We start from the raw sequence: 25,031 nt of genomic DNA on the forward strand, positions 1-25,031 counted from the left end.
CGAATGGAAGCAGTTGAGTTAAAATAATTTTTCTTTAATTTTGCTATTGCTTTGTAGACGTTGTTGCCAGATTATCATATTTCCAGTTTCTACTAGTTATGATGATACCGGGGATTCTAATAACGTATTGCGTAGCTCCATAACCCCCACAATTTATGTAAGCAATATTGATAATATAAATTTGCACTTCACATTTATATTTTAAACAGTGCGTTAAAATTATTTCTAACACTGTTGGCTGCCATTAGAAGTGTCATTTTTGATGGAAATTGTACAGAAATTATTTGAATTATTTCAGTTCGGCAAGGACATTAATAATTACTTGAAAAACAGATTTCGAAAGCTTGTTGCTTGGTGTGCCTATGTTAGATTCTATGAATTCGATAATGTTCTCGGTATAGTTAAGTAATCCAAAACAACCCTCTTCGCGCATCATCATCAATTATTTATTCATTATTATGACTTCTAACCTCTTTAAGTTATCGTTGGTATAAATTTGTCTATGTTTAGTCTGTCTGTCAGTTTTATAGATTCCATTGTAACTTTAAATTATTAAATCCTCAGTCTGCTGAATAAATTGTTTTTAAAAAAGCAAGTTGGTGAATTGAGTTATTTAATTGTATTTCAACTAAATCGAAACATTTCCAAATATTAAATATTTAAAACGACAAAATCGAAATAAATCAAAATGTATTCATGATCAAAGTGAAAACAACCCATGTTTTCAATATAACGTTGTACTGATTGGATGTCTTCAATCAGATGACTTCAAATTAATTGGGATTTCCACTGGACGAAAAAATTTCTATAAAACTAAACAGTAGGTTTTTCTTAAATAAAACAAAAGGAGCTGTTAAAATATAAATTTTATTATCTCAATATTTAAATCATATTTGAAAGAGAAAAAGGAATAATCAAAAATAGCATAGTAATTTGTAAAAATTTATTTTCGGAAACAAACAATAATTTGTTTTGGTTCATAACATATTTATAACAAACTCTTCAATATTAAAAACTAAAATTTATATTAGATGTGTAAAATATTCACTTCTACCAACATATATATGAATATTCAGCATTTTCCTCAAGATATTTTTAATTAATGAAGTTTTTTGCTAGAAAAAACAAACTACGAAACTGTTAGACATTATTCAACAATGAAATTTTATAACGCTCTAAAGAAAGTTGTATAATGATATATTTCCCTGTCGGTCTCATTTATATTCTAAATTATATTTTCCGTTGTCATGAAAATGTAATAACTTTATCATAAAAATTCAGAAATAAGGAAAATTGTAGCATTTAAATCAAAACTAGAGAAATGACAACATTGCAAAAGTTCAACTTCAAACTATTTAGTGGCTCATGAACCTACCACCATAGTTTAACTTTTCTTATACCATTAGGTAAACAGTAATGCTTACTAAAGCTTCTTCCTCTTCCAAACAACAACGACGATTTGGATCCGCAACGCCTATAGAATGGAGATGACGTCTTGGATAATCCCAGTCGTATTGATTGGTGATACAAATTTGTATGTTATGTCTCAAGCCAAATGCTTCCATCTGAAGGAATCTTCGATGAAGGTAAACGATATCCATTCCGCATACCCAGAACGCGATCGTAGCGTTTTAGTTCCATTTTATTCAACATAATAATGGATGAAATCATAAAAAACGGTTAGGCAAAAGTTACGGAATGGATGAATGGATGACAGAGAAATCAAAGATTACTAAATATATATATTTTCACAAAAATACAATCAGATTTTTAATGACCTAAACATCAGAAACAAGACAAGAAACGTCAAAAAAGAAATAACTCTTGGACTTCACAGAGATGAAAATTCTTAGAAAGTCTCGGAAAAAACACTATTAGAGCGAGAAAAAAAGGAAAATATCACACTATTATGTGATAACTTCAACGAATGCTTATCACAGCGTAAAAAACAACGTCGACTACAAAAGAGTTGGAGTAATAATATAAAGCCAAGAGGAGGAACAATTGCAGAATTTTTAAAGATTCCGAATCCTAAAAATTACACAGGTCATTGCCAGCTGCGAATTTCAAAGACTTTATTTGCTGATAATGGTGGAAATATAACAAATTTAAAGAGACATGGTGGCTGGAAGTCTACTATTGTTTCTAAAGGATGTAGAGACATGTTTGCATGGAAAATATGCTTAGACAAATTTTCTGATTTACTTCACTTTCCAAACAATTTTCCCTGACGTTGTTGATAATAAACACAAATTTATTTAGTCTTTTAGGACTCGATCTAGATATAATTTTAATGTATTGGAAGATGCGCGGTTTTTCAAAATGGATTTCTACGCACAGATGAAGTGAATACCTTTCAGATCTATATTAGAAAACACAGTTAAAGAATCACCTCGACATTTTTATTGAATCATTTTAACTTAAAGCTAATAATAAAATATTGACAATCACCACTGTATGTAATTTGAGAAGATGTGAAGTTGTGGTCGCTTTATTGTACGCACTAACTGAAAAAAAAAATTAAACAATGTAAATAAATCTATAATATAAAAAAACTAATATATCATCGAGTGAATTTTTATTTTACACGTTTGCAGTACACGAAATTCAACAGCTAAAATTGGTAGAGAAGGTATTAATCTGAAGGTAAAAATTTGCAGACGAATCCAACCGAGTCAGTTGGTTATATATTAGATACAGAATGTGTTGATATGTTTGAAAATACTTTATAATATTGTGATTGCAAATTTAGCTACTTAAATTCATTAAGATTTATAGTACACGATCTTAATGGGGACCCACATCATAGATGATTGTTTCCTTTGGACACTTTAGTTCCATTAAGGTATCAAATTACGTATCTGGCGTTTGTTCAAGTATGGTCTTCGGATTATTGAAACCACATTTAACTATTTATTTTATTATTCAATAAATAGTTTATTTCAAAGTAGTTTTGATGTTTTTAATATCACGAATATGGTTAATCATCACTGGAAAGATACATATTTAGTCATTTGGATTTGCGACAAATGGTCTACAGATTTTCACATGCTCTGCACTTTTATCACAAAAGACTGGTTACGATCTTTCCTTAGAAGAAATCCAGAACTCTCCATAAGGGCTAAAACCAAAAGATATATCTAGAATAGTTTTTGATTTCTGAATACATCAGGCAAAAGAAATATGGGGCATCTCTACCAACTTCACCCTTGTTAATTTAAAATTAATGTAAAGAAAAAAAGTTTTAATCCCATTGATGGCAAACCCCATTCAATGGCGTGCTTATATATTTTGGAAAATATGGTCAGAACGTAAATGTTTGTTGTGGGTTAAGGAGAGAACAAATAACACAGCCGTACGATTAAAAAAATTATGTTTTCATGAAAGTAGCATCAATTTACCTCTTTCTGGGACGGGATCACGTACACTTCCTAATTTGAGCACAGCCTCTTCGTGATAAACACTTTCGATGACGGCGACGCACCGGAGTATCAATCTACCATCGTCGAAATGTTGTTCCTCCAATTGGATTTCTAAATGGAGATCGCTCCACGCAGATTCGTGGTATTGGTGGGGTTGTAAAGGTTCGCTCTTAGCTACCTGTAACAAGTGTAACAATTCCTACCTAATTTACAATACGTAATTTCTTTGCAACAAGAAGGAATTTGATTTAGATGTTTTTAGAATGAGTTTGGAAAAGGGCATTTTATAATCTGAATTTAGTAATTTATTTAGTTTCTTTAGCATTTATAGTTGTATATATTGAGTATGGATACTACCACATATACTGCGATACAAAGGATCTATTGAGTCCTCCTTTCTTTCTGCGATACTAGGGAACCAAAAAACTGAGGCAACTCAATAAAACATACAGTTCAGTGAAAAAATCAAGTTAATAAGCAAAATTATGGATACTAGGTAGAGAAGAATCCCAAGTCTAACTTAATTAATGACCTTTGAGTAGTCCAAAAGTCAGTTAAAAGCATAATCGGTACTAATTTTCATGAAGAGCTGCTTGATGTGAATAGTTACCGTTAATATTATGTGCTAAGGAAACTTTAGATCCCAGAGTTGCAACAGTTTGAAGATTACAAGTCATGAACGTGATTCCATCAAGACTTTGCCTTACATTGAATCAAACAATTGAGTTTTGTCTTCCAGAAGCCTCGACCTTAGCTAATCTGATGGTTTCGTAAAGTTTCTAAGTTAGTACAACTTAAAAAGGATCGAGTAAAAAGTAGTTGCAATATTGAAAGCTTTATGTGACTCAATCTTTGTTCTAAATTAGAAAAATTCCAGAAATGTAATAGAAATTAGCTGGAGGAATAATTTGTACTTGATTGATTGTTAGTTTTTTTTGTTATTAAACTAACAAATAATCTTTTTGGGTACCTTTTTTTGTTGGTATAAATTAATCTACATTACACAAAGAGATCCAGATGTATGATATCTGGAATCTGATTCTTGCCCTATATAGATATTCAATGAATGCATCTTCGTTAACAAGCTCACCGTTTGATTATTAAGTAGAAATGTCAATTCTGTTTTTGGACGTGAGGGTGAACAGGAACAATTAGCCCTTAATATATCCCCGTAGTCTAACGGTTCACCAGACACGCTAATTGTTGGAGAAAACTCGGGTATTTCTGAAACAAAAGCGACCAATTAACAAAGCTAAAAATAGCAACTCAAATATACTTTGAGATATTTAGATTTCGAAAGAAATCAACTGACGTGGGAATCGGACAATTATCCCAATTTGTTTGTGATTCATTTACGTATATGCGTGTGTATATATTAAAAAACACAATATTGAAAAAAAAAATTTTATTCTCCTTTTCTCAGCGATTTTCAATAAGTTCGATACACTTTTTATAATAACAATCGTCAAGATCCTCAAAATAACCATTAACTACTGATATCACCTCTTCATTATTGGAAAGTATTTGACCACCGAGTCATTTTTTCATGTCTGGGAGCAGAGGGAGTTAAATCTTGGGAATACGTAGCAATTCAATCTTCATTCCATTAATTTTGACCATGACAAAGTATGTGTGATATGGTGCATTGTCTTGATAGAAGAGCACTTTCTTTCTCCAACCAAAAGTGACATTCTTGCTTGATTTCTTCGCTCAAACGTTGCAATAATTGAAATAGTTTATCCTTTTTCAAGAGAGTCAATTAAAATTTTCCCAGAAAACCGTCGCCATGACCTTGCCTGCAGATAGAACGGTCTTTGCGTTCTTTGTAGCTGTTTTGATTGTTCTTTTGTTTTTGGATGTGAAGTGATGGACCCACGTTTGCTCAGTGGTTCTGATAATTCTTTTTTTTTTTCGGGTGTAATGTCACATTTCATCAGTGGTTATGGCACATCACCAAACTCTCGATGGAAACATCTTTATCACGCTTTTTGTTCCATTATGAGCATCCATCTTGCGCACAACCTTCTAGTGTTCAAATTTTCAGTTAATATGCAATGTACCGCACTTTTTGAAATGCCTTGTATATTTGCTAGCTCTCGCACTGTCAGTCAACGATAATCTAGTATTTGTGGATTTTCTTCAACATTTCTGAAGTCGTCACAACATTTGGTCGACCACTGCGTTGCTGGACTTCGCATATCGTACGGTCTCGTCTAAACTTTGCTAACCAATATTTTACTGTTTGTAACGATGAAACAGTCCCACCCAGAGTATAATCTAGTTTAGCTTTTATAGTGTATCATTTAACGATGACCAATTTTGTCCATGTTTACAAATTCACTGAAAACGTTCACTATTGATGGTTGCCAAACAAATATGAAACGTGGCGTCTTCAAACTTCAAACATATTCTGTACAAATTATGTATTTTTGGACAGTGGAGATATGCGGGTCTATGATTGAAGAGATCCAGGCCCCCAAACGGCTGTAGTGTCGCGTGGTGAAGGTGAGGGAAACTTATATCTTCATATGGTTCATTTGATTCGTAGATAAAATATAGTAATCAACTTATGATAACGATAAAGGCTTACAGCACTTCATACTTCATCTGAAACTCACGCCTTGACTTTCATTAATGCTTCTCAGAGCTGGATTAACTACTTTACTTAGTAATTGGTACTAACCTCGAGCGAAATACAACTCTACAGGTTTTGGTTACCCTTAGTTTCAATCTTTTCACTATTATCTTGTTAATAACTCATCTATATCCCACTGGAGATCGTTGGGCATCCTCTTTCCTACCTTTTCCATTCTGTTTAGGTACCTTAACTATCTTGCTTTTTGTGGTCTAACTATTTATTTTATACATGAGGATGTTTATTTTCCTTAATTTCAGTTTATTATCATCTTTCTCTATCATTTTCTATGTTCCTGATGCATAAAGAGCTGCACTTTGATGTATTAAGTGATTTATATGAATGGTTTTTTTTGACTGTTTGTGTCGTGAGCTTGCTTCAAATCAATAAATAGGGTTTGTTTTAATATACTTTTATACATGGAAGTAAACAATCGAAATATAAGCCTTGTTAATTGAAAAAACTCCATCTCCCTCGTCGACTATTAGTGCTATTTTCATTGCTCTGACGTTTTTTTTTTATATAAATAAAATTTATGTCATCAATTTAGTTCGGTCTTAACATCCCTGGTGTCAACAACTTTCTTGTCGTTTTACCTTCATAAGATTTACGTAAAGCTTGGGGCTCGCCCCAAAGGAACGTTGATATTCAATAAAAGTTTCAGCACATTCCTCATCAAATATTTACACCTGGTCGGTGTTATTTGAATCGGATTCATACACGTGCAGGACAGAATCAGGAATTCCAATATTAACACAATGTAGAAAAAAAATAATTTGAATTTCGTATTTTCTAACCAAAACTTCCCATAATGTGCGACTTTTTTGAAACTCAGTATTTTTGAAATATAAGTTTAAAATTTATCTACTTTTTCTAATATCTACAATACCGGGCGTCTATGAAATTTATTTGAATAAACAATAATACAAGGTGAGGCAAAAGTACTCACACAATGTCTTTTGCTATAACTTTGATCTGATATTGGCCGCCACCAGAGTTTTATTTTCTAATATTCTTGTCAAATTGACAGATTCTCGCTAATATTCTCTTTAATGACTTCAATAATGTAGAGCTTGTTGACTTAAAACAGCAAAAGTTTGGAACAGTTAAATTAGATGATCTAGCTGTTCAGTGATCTGCAAATGCTTCCTTCAGAAGATCATTTGCGGTTGTAGCCGTGTCCTGTTGCAATTACATTTTCTCCAGTTCCAATTCATCTAATCATGACTCTGTAGCATGTGCCGTCCACAATCATCACTTGGTTCGAGGCGTTCCAAACAAAAAATTGATCTGAAGACGTTCCTAGAGCAAACCATCACCACGCAGTAACTTTAAATTGATGTAATGGTTAATTAATGTGCCACAGAAACAATTATTCTGTTCATTCATGATAGCTTCTGATGAAAATCATTCACCTTATCGTTGAGATTCGGGATAGCTTGAGCGGTCGAAGGTCAACAGCTTATGCTTCTCTTTGTAAGGCAACATCTGGAGATGTATATGGACCGCCAACGGATGTCAATGCATCTATTCTCTATTCGAAATCTTGAATAACAGCAGAAATATTCTCAAAAGATCAGCTGTTCCGACACCGGCTTTAGAACATTTCGTATTGTCTCAGTCTCTTCGAGGCGAGTGGTCAAATGTCCAAGTGTTGGTATTGAACGACCAGAAAATTCAAGATGCTCTAGTTTTTTTTGGAACAGACCAGTTCGTAGCTTTACAAATAGTCGCGTGAAATCTAACATTGCATAAGTCTAAAAAATGCCTTTTTGATTTTTGAATACGAAAGATGCACTTTTAGACAACTGATCGAAAAATCTTGAGAACGTTTTATGTTAATAAATTAATGATGATAAATACATTTTAATGCGAGAGCTTGTGATATACAGGGTGTCCCACGACGAGTTAAAACTGTCTGTATATGGCAAAATACTTATAGTAAAATTATGAAAATTTCTACGTCTTTCTACGAGTTTTCGGATATGATCTTTTTAACTAAAATATTTTTAAAGACTTCTGGTTGAACCGGAAGAACTGTAACTTTGTTATTTTAAATTAATAATCCTGTATATTAATACATTTTTGAAATCTACGTAAAATTCTACTTTTTTCTATAAACTTTTATCAAAAAATGCATAGTTTTTGAGTAATTAATTTATTTGTAAAAAATTTGACCGATGCAGACCCTTATGAATTATTTTTTTACGAAAATACCCTTGAAGATATGAAAATACTTTTTATTTGGTTGCTTTTAACAAGGCTAGGCATATTTGAATTTATAGTGAAAAATTTTTCGTTACATACAGGGTGTGTATAAGAAGTGTTCAAAGTTTAACATCATAAATATCAAATTTTTTTATTTTTTTAAATAGAACCACTCTGGTTTTTTCTATTTTAATGCAGTATAGTATAAAAAAAATTTACATAGATTTGAAAAATGTATTAATATATAGGGTGTTCTATTTAAAATAACAAAGTTACAGTCAACATCCGGTAGAACCGGAAGTCGGCCATATTTGAAAGTATTTCAGTTAAAAATATCGTATCCCAAAACCCAAACGAAGAAATTTTCATGAATGATTCTACTATAAGTATTTTGCCATATACAGATAGTTTTAACTCGCCGTGGGACACTCTGTATATCTATTTAAACGAATATGTATTTATGTGCGCTGTATACCTGAAAAAATAGATATGTGGTATAAAATATATAACAAAACGCACGAATACCTTTGGATTCGATTTCGAAAAACTTCGAAATCTTCAAGTTCGTCTCTGATCAAACGAAAATCCAATTAGAAAGTTGAATATTGACTCTTCTGAAGTACCATACACTTGAGTCTAGACTCGATACCTCAAAATCGAATTATTTTCTAGAAACTTGGGAAATTCCGAATTTCCTATGCATTGGAATATTTGATAACAACAATGAATATGGTCCCGGGTTTCCTCTTTTCTTTCTTCAAATATATACATTTCTTCGAATTGAATATCGACGAGATTCACGTTTTCACTCGAAAATGCGAATTAGTACAGAGATTTATTCGAAATAAATATTGTTTAAAGCACGCTACTAAAGCAATCGAACTAAAAAGTTAAAAATAATTTCGTAAATAAGTTTGCTTTGCTTCTTATATACCTACATCTCGTCGAAACTTGTATCGAGCCATAACGGTGTAGTTGGTGAGGTAATTTTAAATAAGAAGATTGGAGGTTCGAATCCTCTGTAGAACGAAATTTTCATTAATCAAGCAGCTCACTCTTAATCCAAAGAAAAGTTACAAATAAACAAACCGTATACAAGTGAATTAAAAAAAGGGTTAGATTATTCTGTAGTAATATTTAAAATGACTTAACTAAGTTTTGAATTGGTGATGATTTTTTATTACATTCTCGAACATAATAAAAGATTGTATTTACGGATATCATAGCTGATTAATTTCTTTTATGATTTGTTAGATTATATATAGAAAAACTCGAAATTTTCTAATATAAATTTGATATCTACTTACGAACTACTAACATAGCTTTCGTATCGAATCCAGTTGTTGGATGTGAAGCATCTGTTGTTACTTCACACGTGAAGTTTCCAGATAAATTGAAATCGATATCACGAAGAACAACTTGTTGTGAAGTCGATGCGCTTTTCTGCAAAGATTACAAAAAATCATTCAAATATTAGAGAAATTAGAATGTGATATAATCATCAAATTATTTTAATTCATCAAATTTATATATTTTATTTATTAAAATTCAATATCTAAATTGGAATTACTAAAACCGTTGGTGAGATTCATAATGAACACACTGTTTAAACTACTACTCAAAATTACAGTAACTGACGCGCGTTTCGATAACCAAGTTATCGTCTTCAGTGACTGGTTAACGAAACGCGCATCAGACTCATTAGTAGTTAAAAACAAAAAAAATTAAAGGGCCTAAAAAGTGAGAAATTAAATAAATCAGATATAATTAATGTCAAAAAATTCTGGAGGGATTGAATTATATCGTAATAATATCAGAATAATTATTTTCTCTATCCGACATAGAAATTTTCTATTTGGTAACTTGAGACAGTTTGTCTATTGAATTTCCACACAAAATCGAGAAGTTAGTTGCTACTCAAACATTTTGTGAGAAGACGCCTAGCGAAGATAGAAAATTATGTTACAAAAAGTTATAAATACATTTTCTACTTTTCAACAAAGTTAATGCATGAGAAGAATTTATTATAAAGAATTATATGGAATTCAACAAATTTTGTTATAAAATACGAGTGCGTTTAGAAAGAAAACTAAACTGAACTTTCAGAAGTTAACAACACAAAAACCATGAAAAAGTTAATCCCCTTTTTACGAAATGATTATCGGGATAATGGCGGCATTTCTAACTTGAAATTTCGTCGTTTTTATAAAGTGGTATTCGACAATTTTTATATTTTTGCACTGGATAAATTAAGAGGGTTAACTAAAGGGTTATTATACAAGATATCCTTTGAAAACACAAAAACACGATGACTTCCTCAAAACGAAAACGAAATCTTTTAGATTTGGACGTATAAAATATAAACAAACTAAACTATAAAACAAACAGTAAGAATTTGATTATTTATTAAAACTGATAATCTTTTACCTTCATTTCAAAAAACAAAAGAAGTTAATGCCTTTATGTCTTTATGTTAATGTCTTTATTAAAAGCGCTTTATTAATAGCTTCTTGTGCGCATGCGTATCTGTCAGATATGTCAGAAATAAAGTCGATTTTATTAAAAAACTCCTACGAGAACGATTGATCGAATCCGTACTTTTAAACGTATAAAATAAACTAATTCAACAGTTATGTTGAATGTGTTGTATAAAAAGTTACAAGTGAATGCCGTGATTTCTGTATACCATTTGAATTTTTTCACAGTTGGTAAAACTTGAACACGCCATTATACCCAATGCAGCTACCTAGTATACAAATGGCTCCAATATGAATAGCTTGACCGAAACCATTTCTGAATACGACACCTCAAGATAAACAAATTTTTTCTCGCACGCTTACAGCCAGTAGCGTCTAAATCGATAAGTTCTAGATTTGGAGTGTAAGAAAGAACTGATGAATGATACCTATCGGATATAGCTCCTTTGGGTGCCTTGTCACTCGGGCAACAAGGGCAACTACTAAGCGGACTCGTTCGCCAGATTGAGATCCGAAAATCCACCGGAGTTCGTTCATGGTGTAGCCAAAAGTTTTGCTATAACATCTTTTAACGATTTTCTTGCAAAAGAGACTCTGCGAAGATGGATGGAGACACCTGGCATGAGACACACATCGATGGGCCTCCCGTCTCTCTTATCGAATACAAATTTGATTGGTAACTGGTCTTTTAACCGAAAACGGGCATCATCGCCATATTATAAATCTCTCGCCAGATTTAGATCCGAAAATCTACCAGAGCTCGTTCATGGTGTAGCCAAAAGTTTTGCTATAACATCTTTTAACGATTTTCTTGCAAAAGAGACTCTGCAAAGATGGATGGAGACACCTGGCATGAGACACACATCGATGGGCCTCCCGTCTCTCTTATCGAATACAAATTTGATTGGTAACTGGTCTTTTAACCGAAAACGGGCATCATCGCCATATTATAAATCTCTCGCCAGATTTAGATCCGAAAATCTACCAGAGCTCGTTCATGGTGTAGCCAAAAGTTTTGCTATAACATCTTTTAACGATTTTCTTGCAAAAGAGACTCTGCAAAGATGGATGGAGACACCTGGCATGAGACACACATCGATGGGCCTCCCGTCTCTCTTATCGAATACAAATTTGATTGGTAACTGGTCTTTTAACCGAAAACGGGCATCATCGCCATATTATAAATCTCTCGCCAGATTTAGATCCGAAAATCTACCAGAGCTCGTTCATGGTGTAGCCAAAAGTTTTGCTATAACATCTTTTAACGATTTTCTTGCAAAAGAGACTCTGCAAAGATGGATGGAGATACCTGGCATGAGACACACATCGATGGGCTTCCCGTCTCTCTTATCGAATACAAATTTGATTAGTAACTGTTCTTTTAACCGAACACGGCCATCATCTTCATGTTACAAGCATCACGGACAACCCGTAGTGCTACTGGTGTACGGACAAGGAAAAAACTGTTTATCACGACATCTTTGAGTGCCCAGCATTCACAAAGGCGTGATTTGAACACTAGGCAAGCTTGAAAATTTACCTAGTAGCGTCAAAAAGTTTAAACCAAAGTGCCTGATTCAGCTTTACGTTATTTCAAGTGGAGGGCAAGAAGGCCTATGTCCTTAACAGTCCTTGGCTGCCTAATATCCCATGGACGTCATGGAACGTGCTCCCAATAAAACAAAAACCGATTTTTCATCCAGTAAAATAAGTTCTAAAATTTTTTGGGATATCAAAGGTGTCGTTGAACAACTAATTTACAATAATATTTAAACTTTGAGGTCTATTCAAACGAGCGAGGGCGATCGTGTGGTTGAATACGTGACTTCGCCTCCTCGCGTCTTTTGACTTGCCGAAAAAAACGACAACGAATGCTTTCCCTCATGTAGCTTTGTATTACTTACATCTACATTTATTCCTTTGAAACTAAAAATTTTTTTGCTGTTGGGTTCTTCGCTAGGCGTGAAGCGGTAGAATTCGTAACGCCCTCTATACCATTTTACTGAATATAACGCTTCGTCTTGGAGATGATAAGAACAGTGTAGCGTAGAACTTGATCCCCGTTGCACCACTCGAGGATTGATTGTCAACAGGACGTTTTTTAGGCACAAAACTTCTGAAATAACAAAAAAAATGAACATTAACAAAAAACAGAGAACAGAGAAACAAAAAACAAAGAAAATCTATTTTTTTAATCAAAATTTACGACCATCTTCACAAGTATACAGCGTTAAATAGCTCTGAATACTTTTTAATTTTTCTATATGTTGGAATATAAAAAGGGATACACCCTGTATATATGAAATTTCGTTGATACACGAGATATGTCTAATATATTAAAATAAAATTACTATTTTCACTATTAATAGTCTGACGTTCCTCGAAGGAATAAACAACTACTTTCCTAGCTAATGACTGGACGAATATTGAATTACATCTTCTTCAAAACACGTGATATCAATGATATTATATGATTTTATCAATTGTTTCAGAAAGCGGTCATTTTCAACTGTACGAACAAAAAAATAGCGATCGTGGTGTTATATTCGAATTAGAGACTCCTATACCGCTCTGATGAGATACAATTACATCTAAACCGGTTCTTGCAATTGCGATGCAAAACGTCGATGTACGCCATTTTATTATATTACTTTTTTTATGTCTACTAGTATGTTTTAAATCTTTTTCCCGAAGTTCTATTTGTAAGTCATTTAATATTAAAACACACCGTAGTAGCTATTAAATATTCAGTCTTAATCACAGTGTGTATGTAGTACAGTCAATGAGCTCTTGACTTTATATATTTAATAGAAGGTAATCACAAAAATCTTTGTGCACGTGTCAGTGACAAGTCTCAGCAAGCTTTTCAAAAAGATTCAACTTGCTACTTCGATCCACTTGGTCAAGATATTTTGAAAACTGGGTGGTTTCATGGATATTGAGCATCCACAATATAGCCTTGATTTAGCCTCGTCAGACTATTTTTTTGTACGTAAAGCTAGAGGCTGAGTTAAGAGGTGAAATATTTAACAGCGACAGTTAAATTAAATAGGCTCAGATTTAAAAACTTTGTCATTTTCGATAATTATCGATGATTTTAAGTGAGTAGATATTTCTGATTTAGCGATAACTAATAGACATACGTTATTGGTATTAGATTTTTGTTAAGGAAACTATAGAAGAAGCGTGGACGAATGTCGAAGGAGGTTTCGGGCTCGAGAAACAGGTTTAATTAATCGAGAACGTCATGTTCAAATGAGATAAAGAACTTGATTCGATCGCCTTCTATTTACCATTATTCAAAGCCATTAAGAATCACAGACATTGTACCAAATTTGGTATTTTTGAATTCTAAATCGGCCCTACTTTGAGACCTTATAATTCCTCAGGTATGCATCTTGGTAAAGAGATAATTTGACCGAAATTTCCATATTTTGGGCTCTTCAATACGCAGCTTTGTATCGGTTGTTATGCGGGACATCCTGTATAAAATTATTTTGAAAATATTAAAATAAATTGATTGACCTACTTCTCATGTAATCAAATTCCCATATTATATTAAAATATAAACACAAGAAGGCCGTTTAACTTATTTTTTGCACGAAGTTTATTACTAAATTTTATATTGTATGCAAAAATATTTATTTGACATATGGTACTGTTTCAAATTTGTTAAGTAATATTACAAATATAAAAATAAACATTGGAAAATATTGTATATTATACAGAGTGATACGTCAACCACATTATAACTATATTAATTTGTGAAACACTCGGGATTGTTCAAGCAATGCCATGTACCAAAGGTTCACCCAGGATCAAACCATGGTCGTGCAGATTATAACATTTTATCAGGGAAAAGGTGAATGGAACTGAAATGTTACGAATATAATGTATAATTTTGATGATGGGCTTTAAATACAAGACAAGTTTGCATCAAACAACAATTTTATTACCAAAAGATTGGTACACTTTTCGAAATAATCACCGAATAGATTGAGACATTTGTCATATCTGTGGACGAGCTTTTCAATATCCTCTTCAAAGAAAGTTGCCGCCAATGAATTCAAGTAGAATATAAAACTAGAAACTTCTGGAAATTTCGTAGACAAAGCAGTCTGTCAACTCGTTAAAACAGGTCATCTGAAAAGACAGATTTGCGTCCTTGGCACCCTTCATCATGCACATCTTTGAACTTTCGATACCATTCACACACAACACCATCACTCATAAAGTTTTAACCATACAAACGACTCATTCTCCGATGGATTTTTGCAGCACTACGGTCCTCAATCTGTAGAAAACGAATCACACTTGGCGGGAGCATCCATCAATAATGTTTACGTGGCTGTAGCACAACGCCGACTGACGCACGAATGTCAACACTGGCGGAGTTTATAGTGCGAGAGCTTCGCAGTCGTTTACAGCACATGTCCGCTTGCTTCTGCTGACGTAGAGTCTCCATAGATTGATCGAAGGATGGAAAAAAAACGGTTTTGCTAAACAATCGCTTTTCAACAGTAGCCGTAGCACCTAAAAATGAAGAATGCATATCTTGTTCCAGGAAAACAAATATTAGGATTTCCCTAAAAGTGCAGCTACTTCATAATCCTTTAATTTGTCTTATGCTAAATCCTTTTTTTGTCATACATTATACCACAAATCTACTTCTGAAGAGCTTTCACCCAACTCATAAGATTTTGCCTTTTTTCCAAATCTATTAAAATAATTTTTACCACGTATGAAAGATAAATCAAAAGCAAGTATATTTTCGTCTGAGAAGGAGGATCTTCAAGTTAAAGAGTCGAGAATTTTAATAAATTCCAGCAACAAAGATTGTTTTCATGAAGAGACCTGTTTCTCGCTGGGTACCCCCTTGTGATGTATACTAATAAACAATGTAAACCAAAAAGCAATCGATAAAGATAACTTCAAGCTGCTCTGATTGTATTTCTTCTATTTTTTCGAATAAATTATCGAAAACAAAAGTTTTAAAAATACTGTAACAATAAACGTTGCTTCTCGAGTGATTGATATTTGTTTTACAATCAAAACTATCGTTTGTGTTTTTTCTGTTGTGTATAATGTTTGCTTTCACAAAAAGATCATATAACATTGCCGAAGAGTACAACACGGCATTCCCTCGTTTATTTATAACACTCTCTTAAGATTAATCATTTGTTCGTTTAATTTTAGAAAATCCGTGGTAGATAAAAGCTTAAAGGGATATATCACCTCAATAAGAAAATTCTTTTTCTAATTCAATGTATTAAAATTCAATCATCATGTCAAAATTGAATCTTCTCTTTTTCTTTTTACCCATACCAGATCAATTTGGTTTAGTTCGTAATGATATGGTGGAGGTCTAACCGGAGGTCCCAGATGAATCTTTTTTTAACCACTAAATTATGAGCAATTTTCCTAAAACTAAATATCTCGAGTGATAATTTGCAATATAAATTACAATTCTGAGTTCTGATTAAGAAGATCTATCATACCATTCTTTAAAAACATCAGCATACATATCCTCATGGTAGTCACCACTACAAGTAGATTCAAAAGTCAATAAACTACCTTTGAATTGTGGATGTAGATGAATCATTTCAAAAAGTATGTTTTTGACTTGTAACAGTTTTATCTTGTCAAAATTTCTTTGGTATTCGTCCCTCGTTGATTCATGTTTTATCTACTTTTTGGACTGTTTTTTCTAGAGAAAGTTTCTTTATTGCGCTTTGACTCATCCCCTTATCATCTCGAACCGTGGTAAGAACTTTGTTTATTGTCGAAAACTATTTCCTAAAGAAGAACTTTCAAGTGATTTTCTATTTTAAATTTTGGTTTTCCTGGAGCTATAATCTGCTGTTTGGAACTCACCATATCTCTCTTTTTCAGTAACTTTGTAAGATCAAGCGTACCATCAATTAATTTGATGTGTATTTACTTCTTTTATTAGTGGGGTGAATTAATAAACACTGAGTCTCACGTTTTCGATTTATTTATACACTAAACACTATTTATAATAATTCACTTATTACTTTACTAATTTATTCTATTCACTACGATTATTTATTTAAAACTAAGCTAACTGCGCTACATTTTGTACTTATATAAATATCCCAAAAGAATTCTCTAGATTTATACCGAAAAGAAAGCAAAACAAATAAATTAATAGACCTTCCTGGTCAAAAGAAATCATGTAAATTAACCGCTTGCTATAAAAAATTGTTTACACTCAAACATCATTCAAATTCCGCCATATGCGCCTTCACCAAATTAACATTACTTTTAAATAAATGCTTAACTGTACAAGATTTAAAACAATTGCATATTAATGTATCAAAGGACGGATTTTTCGAAGTTAACGCGGTCAAAATGATTCATAATCACCCTGAAATTCACAATAGACTTCGTAAAAAAACTTGGACTACGTTATTTAATTGAAAAATCTACAATATGTTAATAAGAGATTGAAATAAATTTCTAAAAATATTACCAAATATAAATCTTTTGATTCGATTATGTAATCTTTCATACACAGGGCTTTTGGCCTGTCCAAACACTTTTTTGTTTTGTTAGATTATTCTGTAATAATATTTAAAATGACCGTACTAAGTTTTGCTTTGGAAATCAGGTTTTATTACTCTCTAGTACAAAAAAACAGACTATAGTATTCTATTTTCGAGTAATTGCTATTAGTATTAATTTAGATATTAACAGTTAGGGGTATGAGAAAAATGTGAAAGAAGTTATAAGTTATAAGAAGGAAACCGTTTTAAATAAGTAAAAGTTATTTATTTCCATTTTGGTGAAGTAAAACAGTTATTCCAAGCGTTCAGACAATAAATCTTCCACAAGAATACCGATGTTAATTACGTTACGGAGCCCAAATCTACAATTTTATTTTAAAAACATTATTTTCAATACCGTAACTCTTTTCTGACAAACGTCACTGCTTTACACAGACACTTAGGAACATCTGGCACAAATTTAAATAAGGAGTATAAATTACTTTGTATTAGCACCTGTGCTGTGCGTGCGTCCAAAATAGAAAATTAATTATTACAAAACAGAACGAATGCTCTTCTTATTTCCATTGGCGTACTACTGACATGTCGCATGTTATTCATGATGTGGAATGTAAATTAACATAAAGAATTTTATTTTTAACTCACTCCAAGCTAAATTTCTTCTCTTCATAGAATTAAATTACTCAAATCTAGCGAACTAAATGTGGAATTAGAAAGCGAGGATAGTCCCAGAAATATCTGGACTGATCTAGAGATGGCGATAGTCGCTTGAAAAATACCAAGTTATCGTCTTTAGACGTAAATTGTTAACCTCCAGTCTCTGAAAACGATAACTTGGTTATCGAAACGCGCTTCAGACAGTGCAATTTTGAGTATTGGTGTAGTGGTATTTCCCCAAATTCCAACTTAGTGAATTTGTAAACATGGAAAAAATCGATCCTCGTTATTTGAAAGGCTTTAGGGTACGAAAAGAACTATTGGGTCGCAGTGGATGCCATAAGTTAAGTCGACTTCTCATAGCGAGGAGCCGCGTGTAGCTAAAACCATTAGAGAATGATATGTGCGTTAATCAAAATAAAAAATCCAGTATTTCGTGCAATGTTGTTTGATACAAGTCCGGATAGTGATGAAATATCTCTGCGGTTTTCAGTCCACCCAATAAATAGAAAAAGAAACGGAAAAACCTTTTCGATGAACTGATCGATTTCATTCGTACATGAGGATGATCCCAAAACAGACCAATCACAGTCTCGCGGTAAGCATCGATATAAATTGAATGATTTTGATTTTTACCACCTCCTGGATAGCACCGCGACGCACTTCCACCTCCTGGTTACCTACAATGTATATGATTTACATGGATGTCGATCGCAACCGTGGCCGCGACCTGCACCTTCACCACCTTTATGTTAGTTCAACCAATATAAAAGCTGAACTAGATTCTACTCTGGGTAAGACTGCTGGTTCGAAATCAACAGTAAAATATTGATAGAAGAGTTTAAACGAGGCAATACGACCTGCGAAGACCAGTAACGCAGTAGTCGATCAAATGAGGTGACGACTCCAGAAGTTTTGAAGAAAATTCGTACAGCAGTACTGAATGATCGTTGACTGAAAGAGCGAAGGCTAGCAGACATAATAGGCATTGCAAAAAGTGTAGTATATCTCATCAACTGAAAATTTGGACAAGAGAAAGCTGTACGCAAGATCGGTGCTCACAATGGAACAAAAACAGCGTCATGAAAATGTTTCCATCTACTGTTTGACTATGTTTTCAAGTCCATTTTATAACATTTGATGGAACGTGGGTGCATCTCGGAAAACCGGCTCCAAAGAAGGCAAAGACCGTTCCGTCTGGAGGCAAAGTTTATCTTGACAAATTCAAGATGCTTCCATCCTAAAAAAAGTCAAATGTCGTCGAATTATTATCGACGTGGACGTAATAAAATAGATGCTGTTATTGTTTTCGTAAAATCGTTCATGTTCATTGATTCTCATTACATTGAATATCGAGAGGAGTCGATTCGAAACAAACGTTCTTCAGCATGACATTCAACATCAGTTTTGATTCACCAAAAAGTTACTTGTGATCCAAGTTACCTTGAGCTTCGATTACCTGAAGAATTTTGCAAAGACCAAACTGTCAACTACAGTAGACAACTATGACAGAATTTTATCATTGTACAGAGTTCAAATACAGATTTAGATAGGATCCATTCCTGGTTGACACGGCATGCCACTAAGAGCCTGTCGATGACAGATGTAACGTTTCCCTTTCCCTTTCTGCAGCAAATTTTACCAGAAATTGGAACAGTTTTGAAGCCTGGAAAAAACTAAATCGGCCACGATTAGAAGCAATCCAGCATCACCAAAAAAACAAGAAGTCTACGAGTATAGAAATGACGAATCTTTGGAGAATAATGACGTCATTATGAGGAACGATTTAACTCTTCTCCAAGATTTTCTTATAGTACTTCAAAACTTAGTATCCTAGTGACACATCAACAACGAGGGATTCTGATTCTATTTCAATTTTTTTAGATGGTTCTACTGATAAATTCTTGTTTCTTATCGCTTTTTCTATGCTGGCAACAAACAATTTTTTCATTCTTTGTACGCCCTTGGTGAAACTATGACATTTGACGATTTATGGGATTATTGAGCGTTAAAGTGAACGTTGCGGCGATGTTCAAGTACCACAAAGGCATTTTAGAGGACGAAAATCTATTAAATTTGATGATATTAAGAAAAGGTTTAGATATAAGTCTGTTTATCTCTCACCTTTCTAATTGAAGAACGTTCTTAATGTAAAGCAATAATTTTTGCGATTAATTTGAAAAATATATTTCCGAAACTTTGTTAGAAAATAGTAAACTAACCAAATGAACTAAAATACAAAAGTTGAGCAAACAAATACGTATGTGTCTCCAAAGACAACAACGATTTTAATGAAATTGTGCACTGAAACGTATTTTGTTTTCCAGCGATTCTTTCTCATTTAATTTCAGAATTTTAAAAACGGTTCGTTCTATTTAGCTCAAATATATCAAAAAAAATGAATAGAATAAAAATGAATTATGGAAAAAGTTCGTTATATACCCAACAAATAAGTCGATTTTTTTTTCAATGTCTAATATCTTGTTTGAAATATCTTCCCCAGCAATATCATGTGTGTGTCTCATAAATATTATCAAGATTAAAGTAAAATATAGTGAAAACTTTTGGAGAAATTCAAGCTGATTAAGGCTTCTAAAGAATAATTAAATAATGAAAGTTTACATTCAACCATCAATTACCCAGGTATCTATTAAGGGGATACGTCACTTGCATAATTAGAGAATAGAGCGCGGGAAGGTTGAAAACGAAAACCAAGGAAGAAATCTATGAAAATGATGATCTTCTTTATCGTAAGTTAGTTTCAATGGTTACTAGCTGCAGCTGGAATGATGAATACCAGCTTTCATATCATCTTGTTGGTGGTCGTCCTGGTGGTCGGGATGTATTCGGTTTTTCTTTCTTTCCAATCTTTGCCAACTCCTCATCTGACAATCTGTCCACGTGGTCTATCCATTCCCTGATGAAGGTAGATATAAGAAAGTTTGGTATAGAAATATAAGAAGAAAAGTTATAGGATCAAATCGAGTGGTTTAGTAAAGAAGATCGAGTTCGTTTGTATTATAAATCAAACATTTATATTTATTAAAAATGTGAAAATTTTTGTTTTATCCTACAAAAGAGTTTCACAACCTCTATAACTCAATAATGATTTAATACCATCCTCAAATTCGACCAAATTTCTATATCTACATATTGACGATGTCCTCAAATGGAGGCTTTAATGGAAACAATTCAAATTACTCGTTGTTTGAAAAGCATTTTGTGGATTAGAAGACGTGGAACGTTCGGATTGGCCGGCTAGATCCCCCGATTAGACCCCTCTCGATCTCTTCTCTAAAGTATGGATAATATTGTTGATTTGAAAGTTAGAACAACAGAAAAAATTAACAAAATAACTCCTAAGAATATACCAAATGTTGTATCTCAAAATCGACTAGGTTATTGTCAAGAAGTTAATTGTCATTTTGAACGTTTGAATCTTCTTCATTCTACGTAAAGTTTTGTGATATTGATATTATAAATATTTTACATCTTAAAAATTAATTTTCTCTGTTATGATTGCAGCAAATTTAAAAAAACTATATATTACAGAACAGAGGAATAAAATTTTTTTCAAACGATGTGCCCCTATCTTATTTAAAAATTTATCGAGGAAGTGCTTGTAATTCAGTGAGGGTGATGGAGAGATTTGATATTTCGACACTGTAAATTATCATTTTAAGAATAAACATCGACTCGTTTCAGGTTTCAGGTGAAATAAAACTTTATAATATGAATTATTTAGGTGATATTGAAATTGACATTGAAAGCACGGCTTTGAAAAGTCTTTTTATATATATATTTATACTAACCTCCAAATAAAATAGATATAAAAATCACTTCTAAAACCCACAGTGTGTTCATATTTCCAGCTTAACTAAATCACATCACTGTAGTGTCAATTTATGTTAATAATCTCATATTATGAACGTTAATAAATCCAGTAAAAACTATATCGTTTCGATATCTCGAATTTCCCCGCGAAAAGCGCTTCGAAATGTACACCGGCGGACGTCTGCGTCGGGACGAGCGTCAAAGAGAAATGAAGATTAGCCCCTAAAGTGCGTTGTTTGTGTAAGGAAATTTAGCGCTTGCGTATGTTCACAAATATTCAAAAAAAATATTTTGTTGATTATTTAGAAAAAAACACAAAAAATGTCTAATAGATTTAAAAAAATTTAAATTAAAATCAAAACGACGCTATGTAAAAAGGGTATGAATAATAACAGTTCTTAGTGTTTATTTTGTGTATAAAACAATCGTTCAAAAAGAAAGCCTCAGTATTTGAAGTAGAACCAATCGTATTCTCAATTTTTAGCAAGCTGTTTGAGACCTTAGTAGAACCATACTTTGGGATTAGATGCAAAATATTGTCGCACTGCACATTAAACATCTTTGGATTCAACTGTTTACCAAGCAAGAATTTCGCCAACGATTTAAATGTCTTCCTTCATTCAAACCATCACCAATCCTTCACCGTGTCTTGGATCATGGATCTAGCAACAATTATTCCTTTGACCTGCGCATAGAATTCCCAAAACATCAAATTTTGACTCATAATTCCATAACTCCTATTCTTCGTGCTTCCAATTTTTATCTTCTTAAGCCATCTACAATCTCGTAACTTAATTTTAACATCTCAAAAAAGGTTCCTGAACTGTCATTTTTCTCTAATTTTCTCATTTTTCTTTTCACTGTCAAAATACTTGAAATAAAATCCCTAGATTCATTGATCTCCGCTGTATCTCTGAGCCTATGAGTCATCGATCACGTTTACTGATCTATACAATATGTTTATCTTCAGGAGTTGTGGTTTTTCGAGGCCGCTCGTTCAATTTAATCATTGTTGCCATCGACTTGTGAATCGGGGCATTGTCTTGGTGAAATAGTAGTTTTTGAGGCCGTTTTTCCTTGATTTTGGCATTCAAACGATCCAACAACTCTATGTAGTATCCGCTGTCACTTGTCTCTCCCTTTTGGAGATAGTTTCCATTTCCATTCCATGGGCATTCCAAAATACTGAAGCCATAACCTTTCCAGCTGACTGTTGTACTTTTGGAACATGGCTAAACAAGTGATTCAAAACAGGTGACGCTATGTTAAGAGGGTAGGTATGAATAATGACAGTTCTCTGTGTATTCTGTGTATTAAACAATCATTCAAACAGAAAGCCTCAGTATTTGAAGTAGAATCAATCGTATTCTCAATTCTTAGCCAGCTGTTTGAAACCTTAGTAGAACCATTTTTTGAGATTAGATGCAAAAAATGTTCGCACTGCATTTTAAACATCTTTGGATTCAACTTTTTAACCAAGCAAAAATTTCGCCATGGATTTAAATGTCTTTCTTCCTCCAAACCATCACCACTCCTCCACCGTGTCTTGGATCATGGATCTAGCAAAAATTATTCCTTTGACCTGCGCATAGAATTCCCAAAACCTCAAATTTTGACTCATAATTCCATAAAATTCTCTCCTACTCTTCATGCGTCCAATTTTTATATTCTTCAGTCTACTACAATCTCGTAATTTAATTTTGACTTGTCAAAAGAGGTTTCTTAACCGTCACCTTTCCAGTTTTTCCAAATTTTCTTTTCACTGTCGAAATACTTGAAATCAAATCGCTACATTCATTGATCTGAGCTGTATCTCTGAGTCATATCTTCAGGGGTTGTGGTTTTTCGAGGCCTCCCATTTAATTTAATTATTGTTGCCATCGACTAGTGAATTGTCTTGGTGAAAAAGTGTTTGTTTGGTTTGGTTTTTATATTTCATGAACTTGTCATCCTGGCAGGATTGCCACGTGAGGTCGGGATCATTAAAATAACTTGAGGACCTTTCTACATCACGTAAATTTTAATAATAACCAATTGTCATCTGCAAACGTTAATTTAACATTGTTGTATGTCCTCGAAGTCGTCGATATTGAACGAATTTTTCTTTACAGCTTACTAAGACTAGTTTCCATATAACATATTTCCAAATTATCCCATTATATTTGTTTAATGATAATAATTAATAGATCAGTTCATAAAATTAACAGAACATTGTTAGGAATTCACTATTTCCACTAATTTACATTTTGCTATCATCTAAATATTTATTTTACCATTGAACATCCAGAAGATCTCAAAATACCGACCGCGTTTTATTTGGGTGACAGTTGGGAGCAGGCTGTGTTTTTCGAGTACAAAATTTAAATCGTATGTTTTTTGTATACCGTATGTTCGTAAGTGAAAGGGACAGATCGTTCTTGTTAACAACTTATTTATACAGATTTCATTGTCAGGGTAATTTAAATGAGATGTATTTTATGTTAATATTATAATGGATTTCCATAATCTATATACGAGGTAGGGATGCAACGTCGTTCATATAAAACATCGATGTTAGAACTTCGATAGTTTGAAAGATCGATGCTAGAACTTCGCTCGTATAAAACATCGATGTTAGAACTTCGATAGTTTGAAATGTGAAACATCGCAGATAAAACTTCACTCATATAAAACAAACATCGATGTTAGAACTTCGTTTATTATTAAGCATCCATGTTAGAACTTCGATAGTTTGAAAGATCGATGCTAGAGCTTCGCTCATATAAGACATCGATGTTATAACTTCGATAGTTTGGAATGTGAAACATCGCAGATAAAACTTCACTCATATAAAACAAACATCGATGTTAGAACCTCGTTTCTTATAAAGCATCCATGTTAGAACTTAGATAGTTTGAAATATCAATGCTAGAACTTTGCTGGTATAAAACTCCGATGTTAGAACTTCCATATTTTGAAAAGTGAAACATCGATGATGGAACTCCACTCATATAAAACAAACATCGATGTTAGAGCTTCGTTTCTTATAAAGCATCAATATTAGAACTTCGATATTTTGGAAAGTGCTTCTGCTTGAAAAATGCTTGGTGCTTCCCAGGTTTCCAGAGTGCTTGTTTCTGGGCCCGTACATTCCTATTCCAGTTCTGTCTGCTGCTTTAGATCCATCGATGTATGATTTGCATCCCTAATACGAAGGAGGTTTAAGGAAAGAATGACTTTTCAGTAAAAAGGATTTTTACAGGCTTTATGATTAATAGAACTAAGATTTCAA

General features: G+C 33.0%; 1 protein-coding gene across 1 annotated transcript; it reads right to left on the reverse strand.

Moving 5' to 3' along the window:
• Positions 1 to 928: 928 nt before the first annotated feature.
• On the reverse strand, positions 929 to 21,970 carry LOC130893727 (uncharacterized). Its single transcript, XM_057800054.1, has 6 exons — positions 21,739 to 21,970; positions 12,647 to 12,858; positions 9,573 to 9,708; positions 4,513 to 4,646; positions 3,402 to 3,600; positions 929 to 2,507 (listed from the first exon to the last, which is right to left on the reverse strand). The coding sequence occupies exons 1-6, from the start codon at positions 21,788 to 21,790 to the stop codon at positions 2,416 to 2,418; spliced, it is 825 nt and encodes a 274-aa protein (XP_057656037.1). The 5' UTR covers positions 21,791 to 21,970; the 3' UTR covers positions 929 to 2,415.
• Between the last annotated feature and the right edge of the window lie 3,061 nt (positions 21,971 to 25,031).

Source organism: Diorhabda carinulata, chromosome 5 (genome assembly GCF_026250575.1).
Source record: "Diorhabda carinulata isolate Delta chromosome 5, icDioCari1.1, whole genome shotgun sequence".
NCBI classification, from domain to species: domain Eukaryota; kingdom Metazoa; phylum Arthropoda; class Insecta; order Coleoptera; family Chrysomelidae; genus Diorhabda; species Diorhabda carinulata.

Bases quoted from the DNA above. Each gene is read 5' to 3' on its own strand.
- LOC130893727 (XM_057800054.1), bottom strand. From the start codon at position 21,790: ATGAACACACTGTGGGTTTTAGAAGTGATTTTTATATCTATTTTATTT. The intron at 9,709-12,646 runs GTAAGTAATACA...TAATCTTTGCAG, and splicing joins TCAAAGGAATAAATGTAGAT to AAAAGCGCATCGACTTCACA. The intron at 2,508-3,401 runs GTAAATTGATGC...TTTTTTTTTCAG, and splicing joins TGATCCCGTCCCAGAAAGAG to TTAGTGCGTACAATAAAGCG.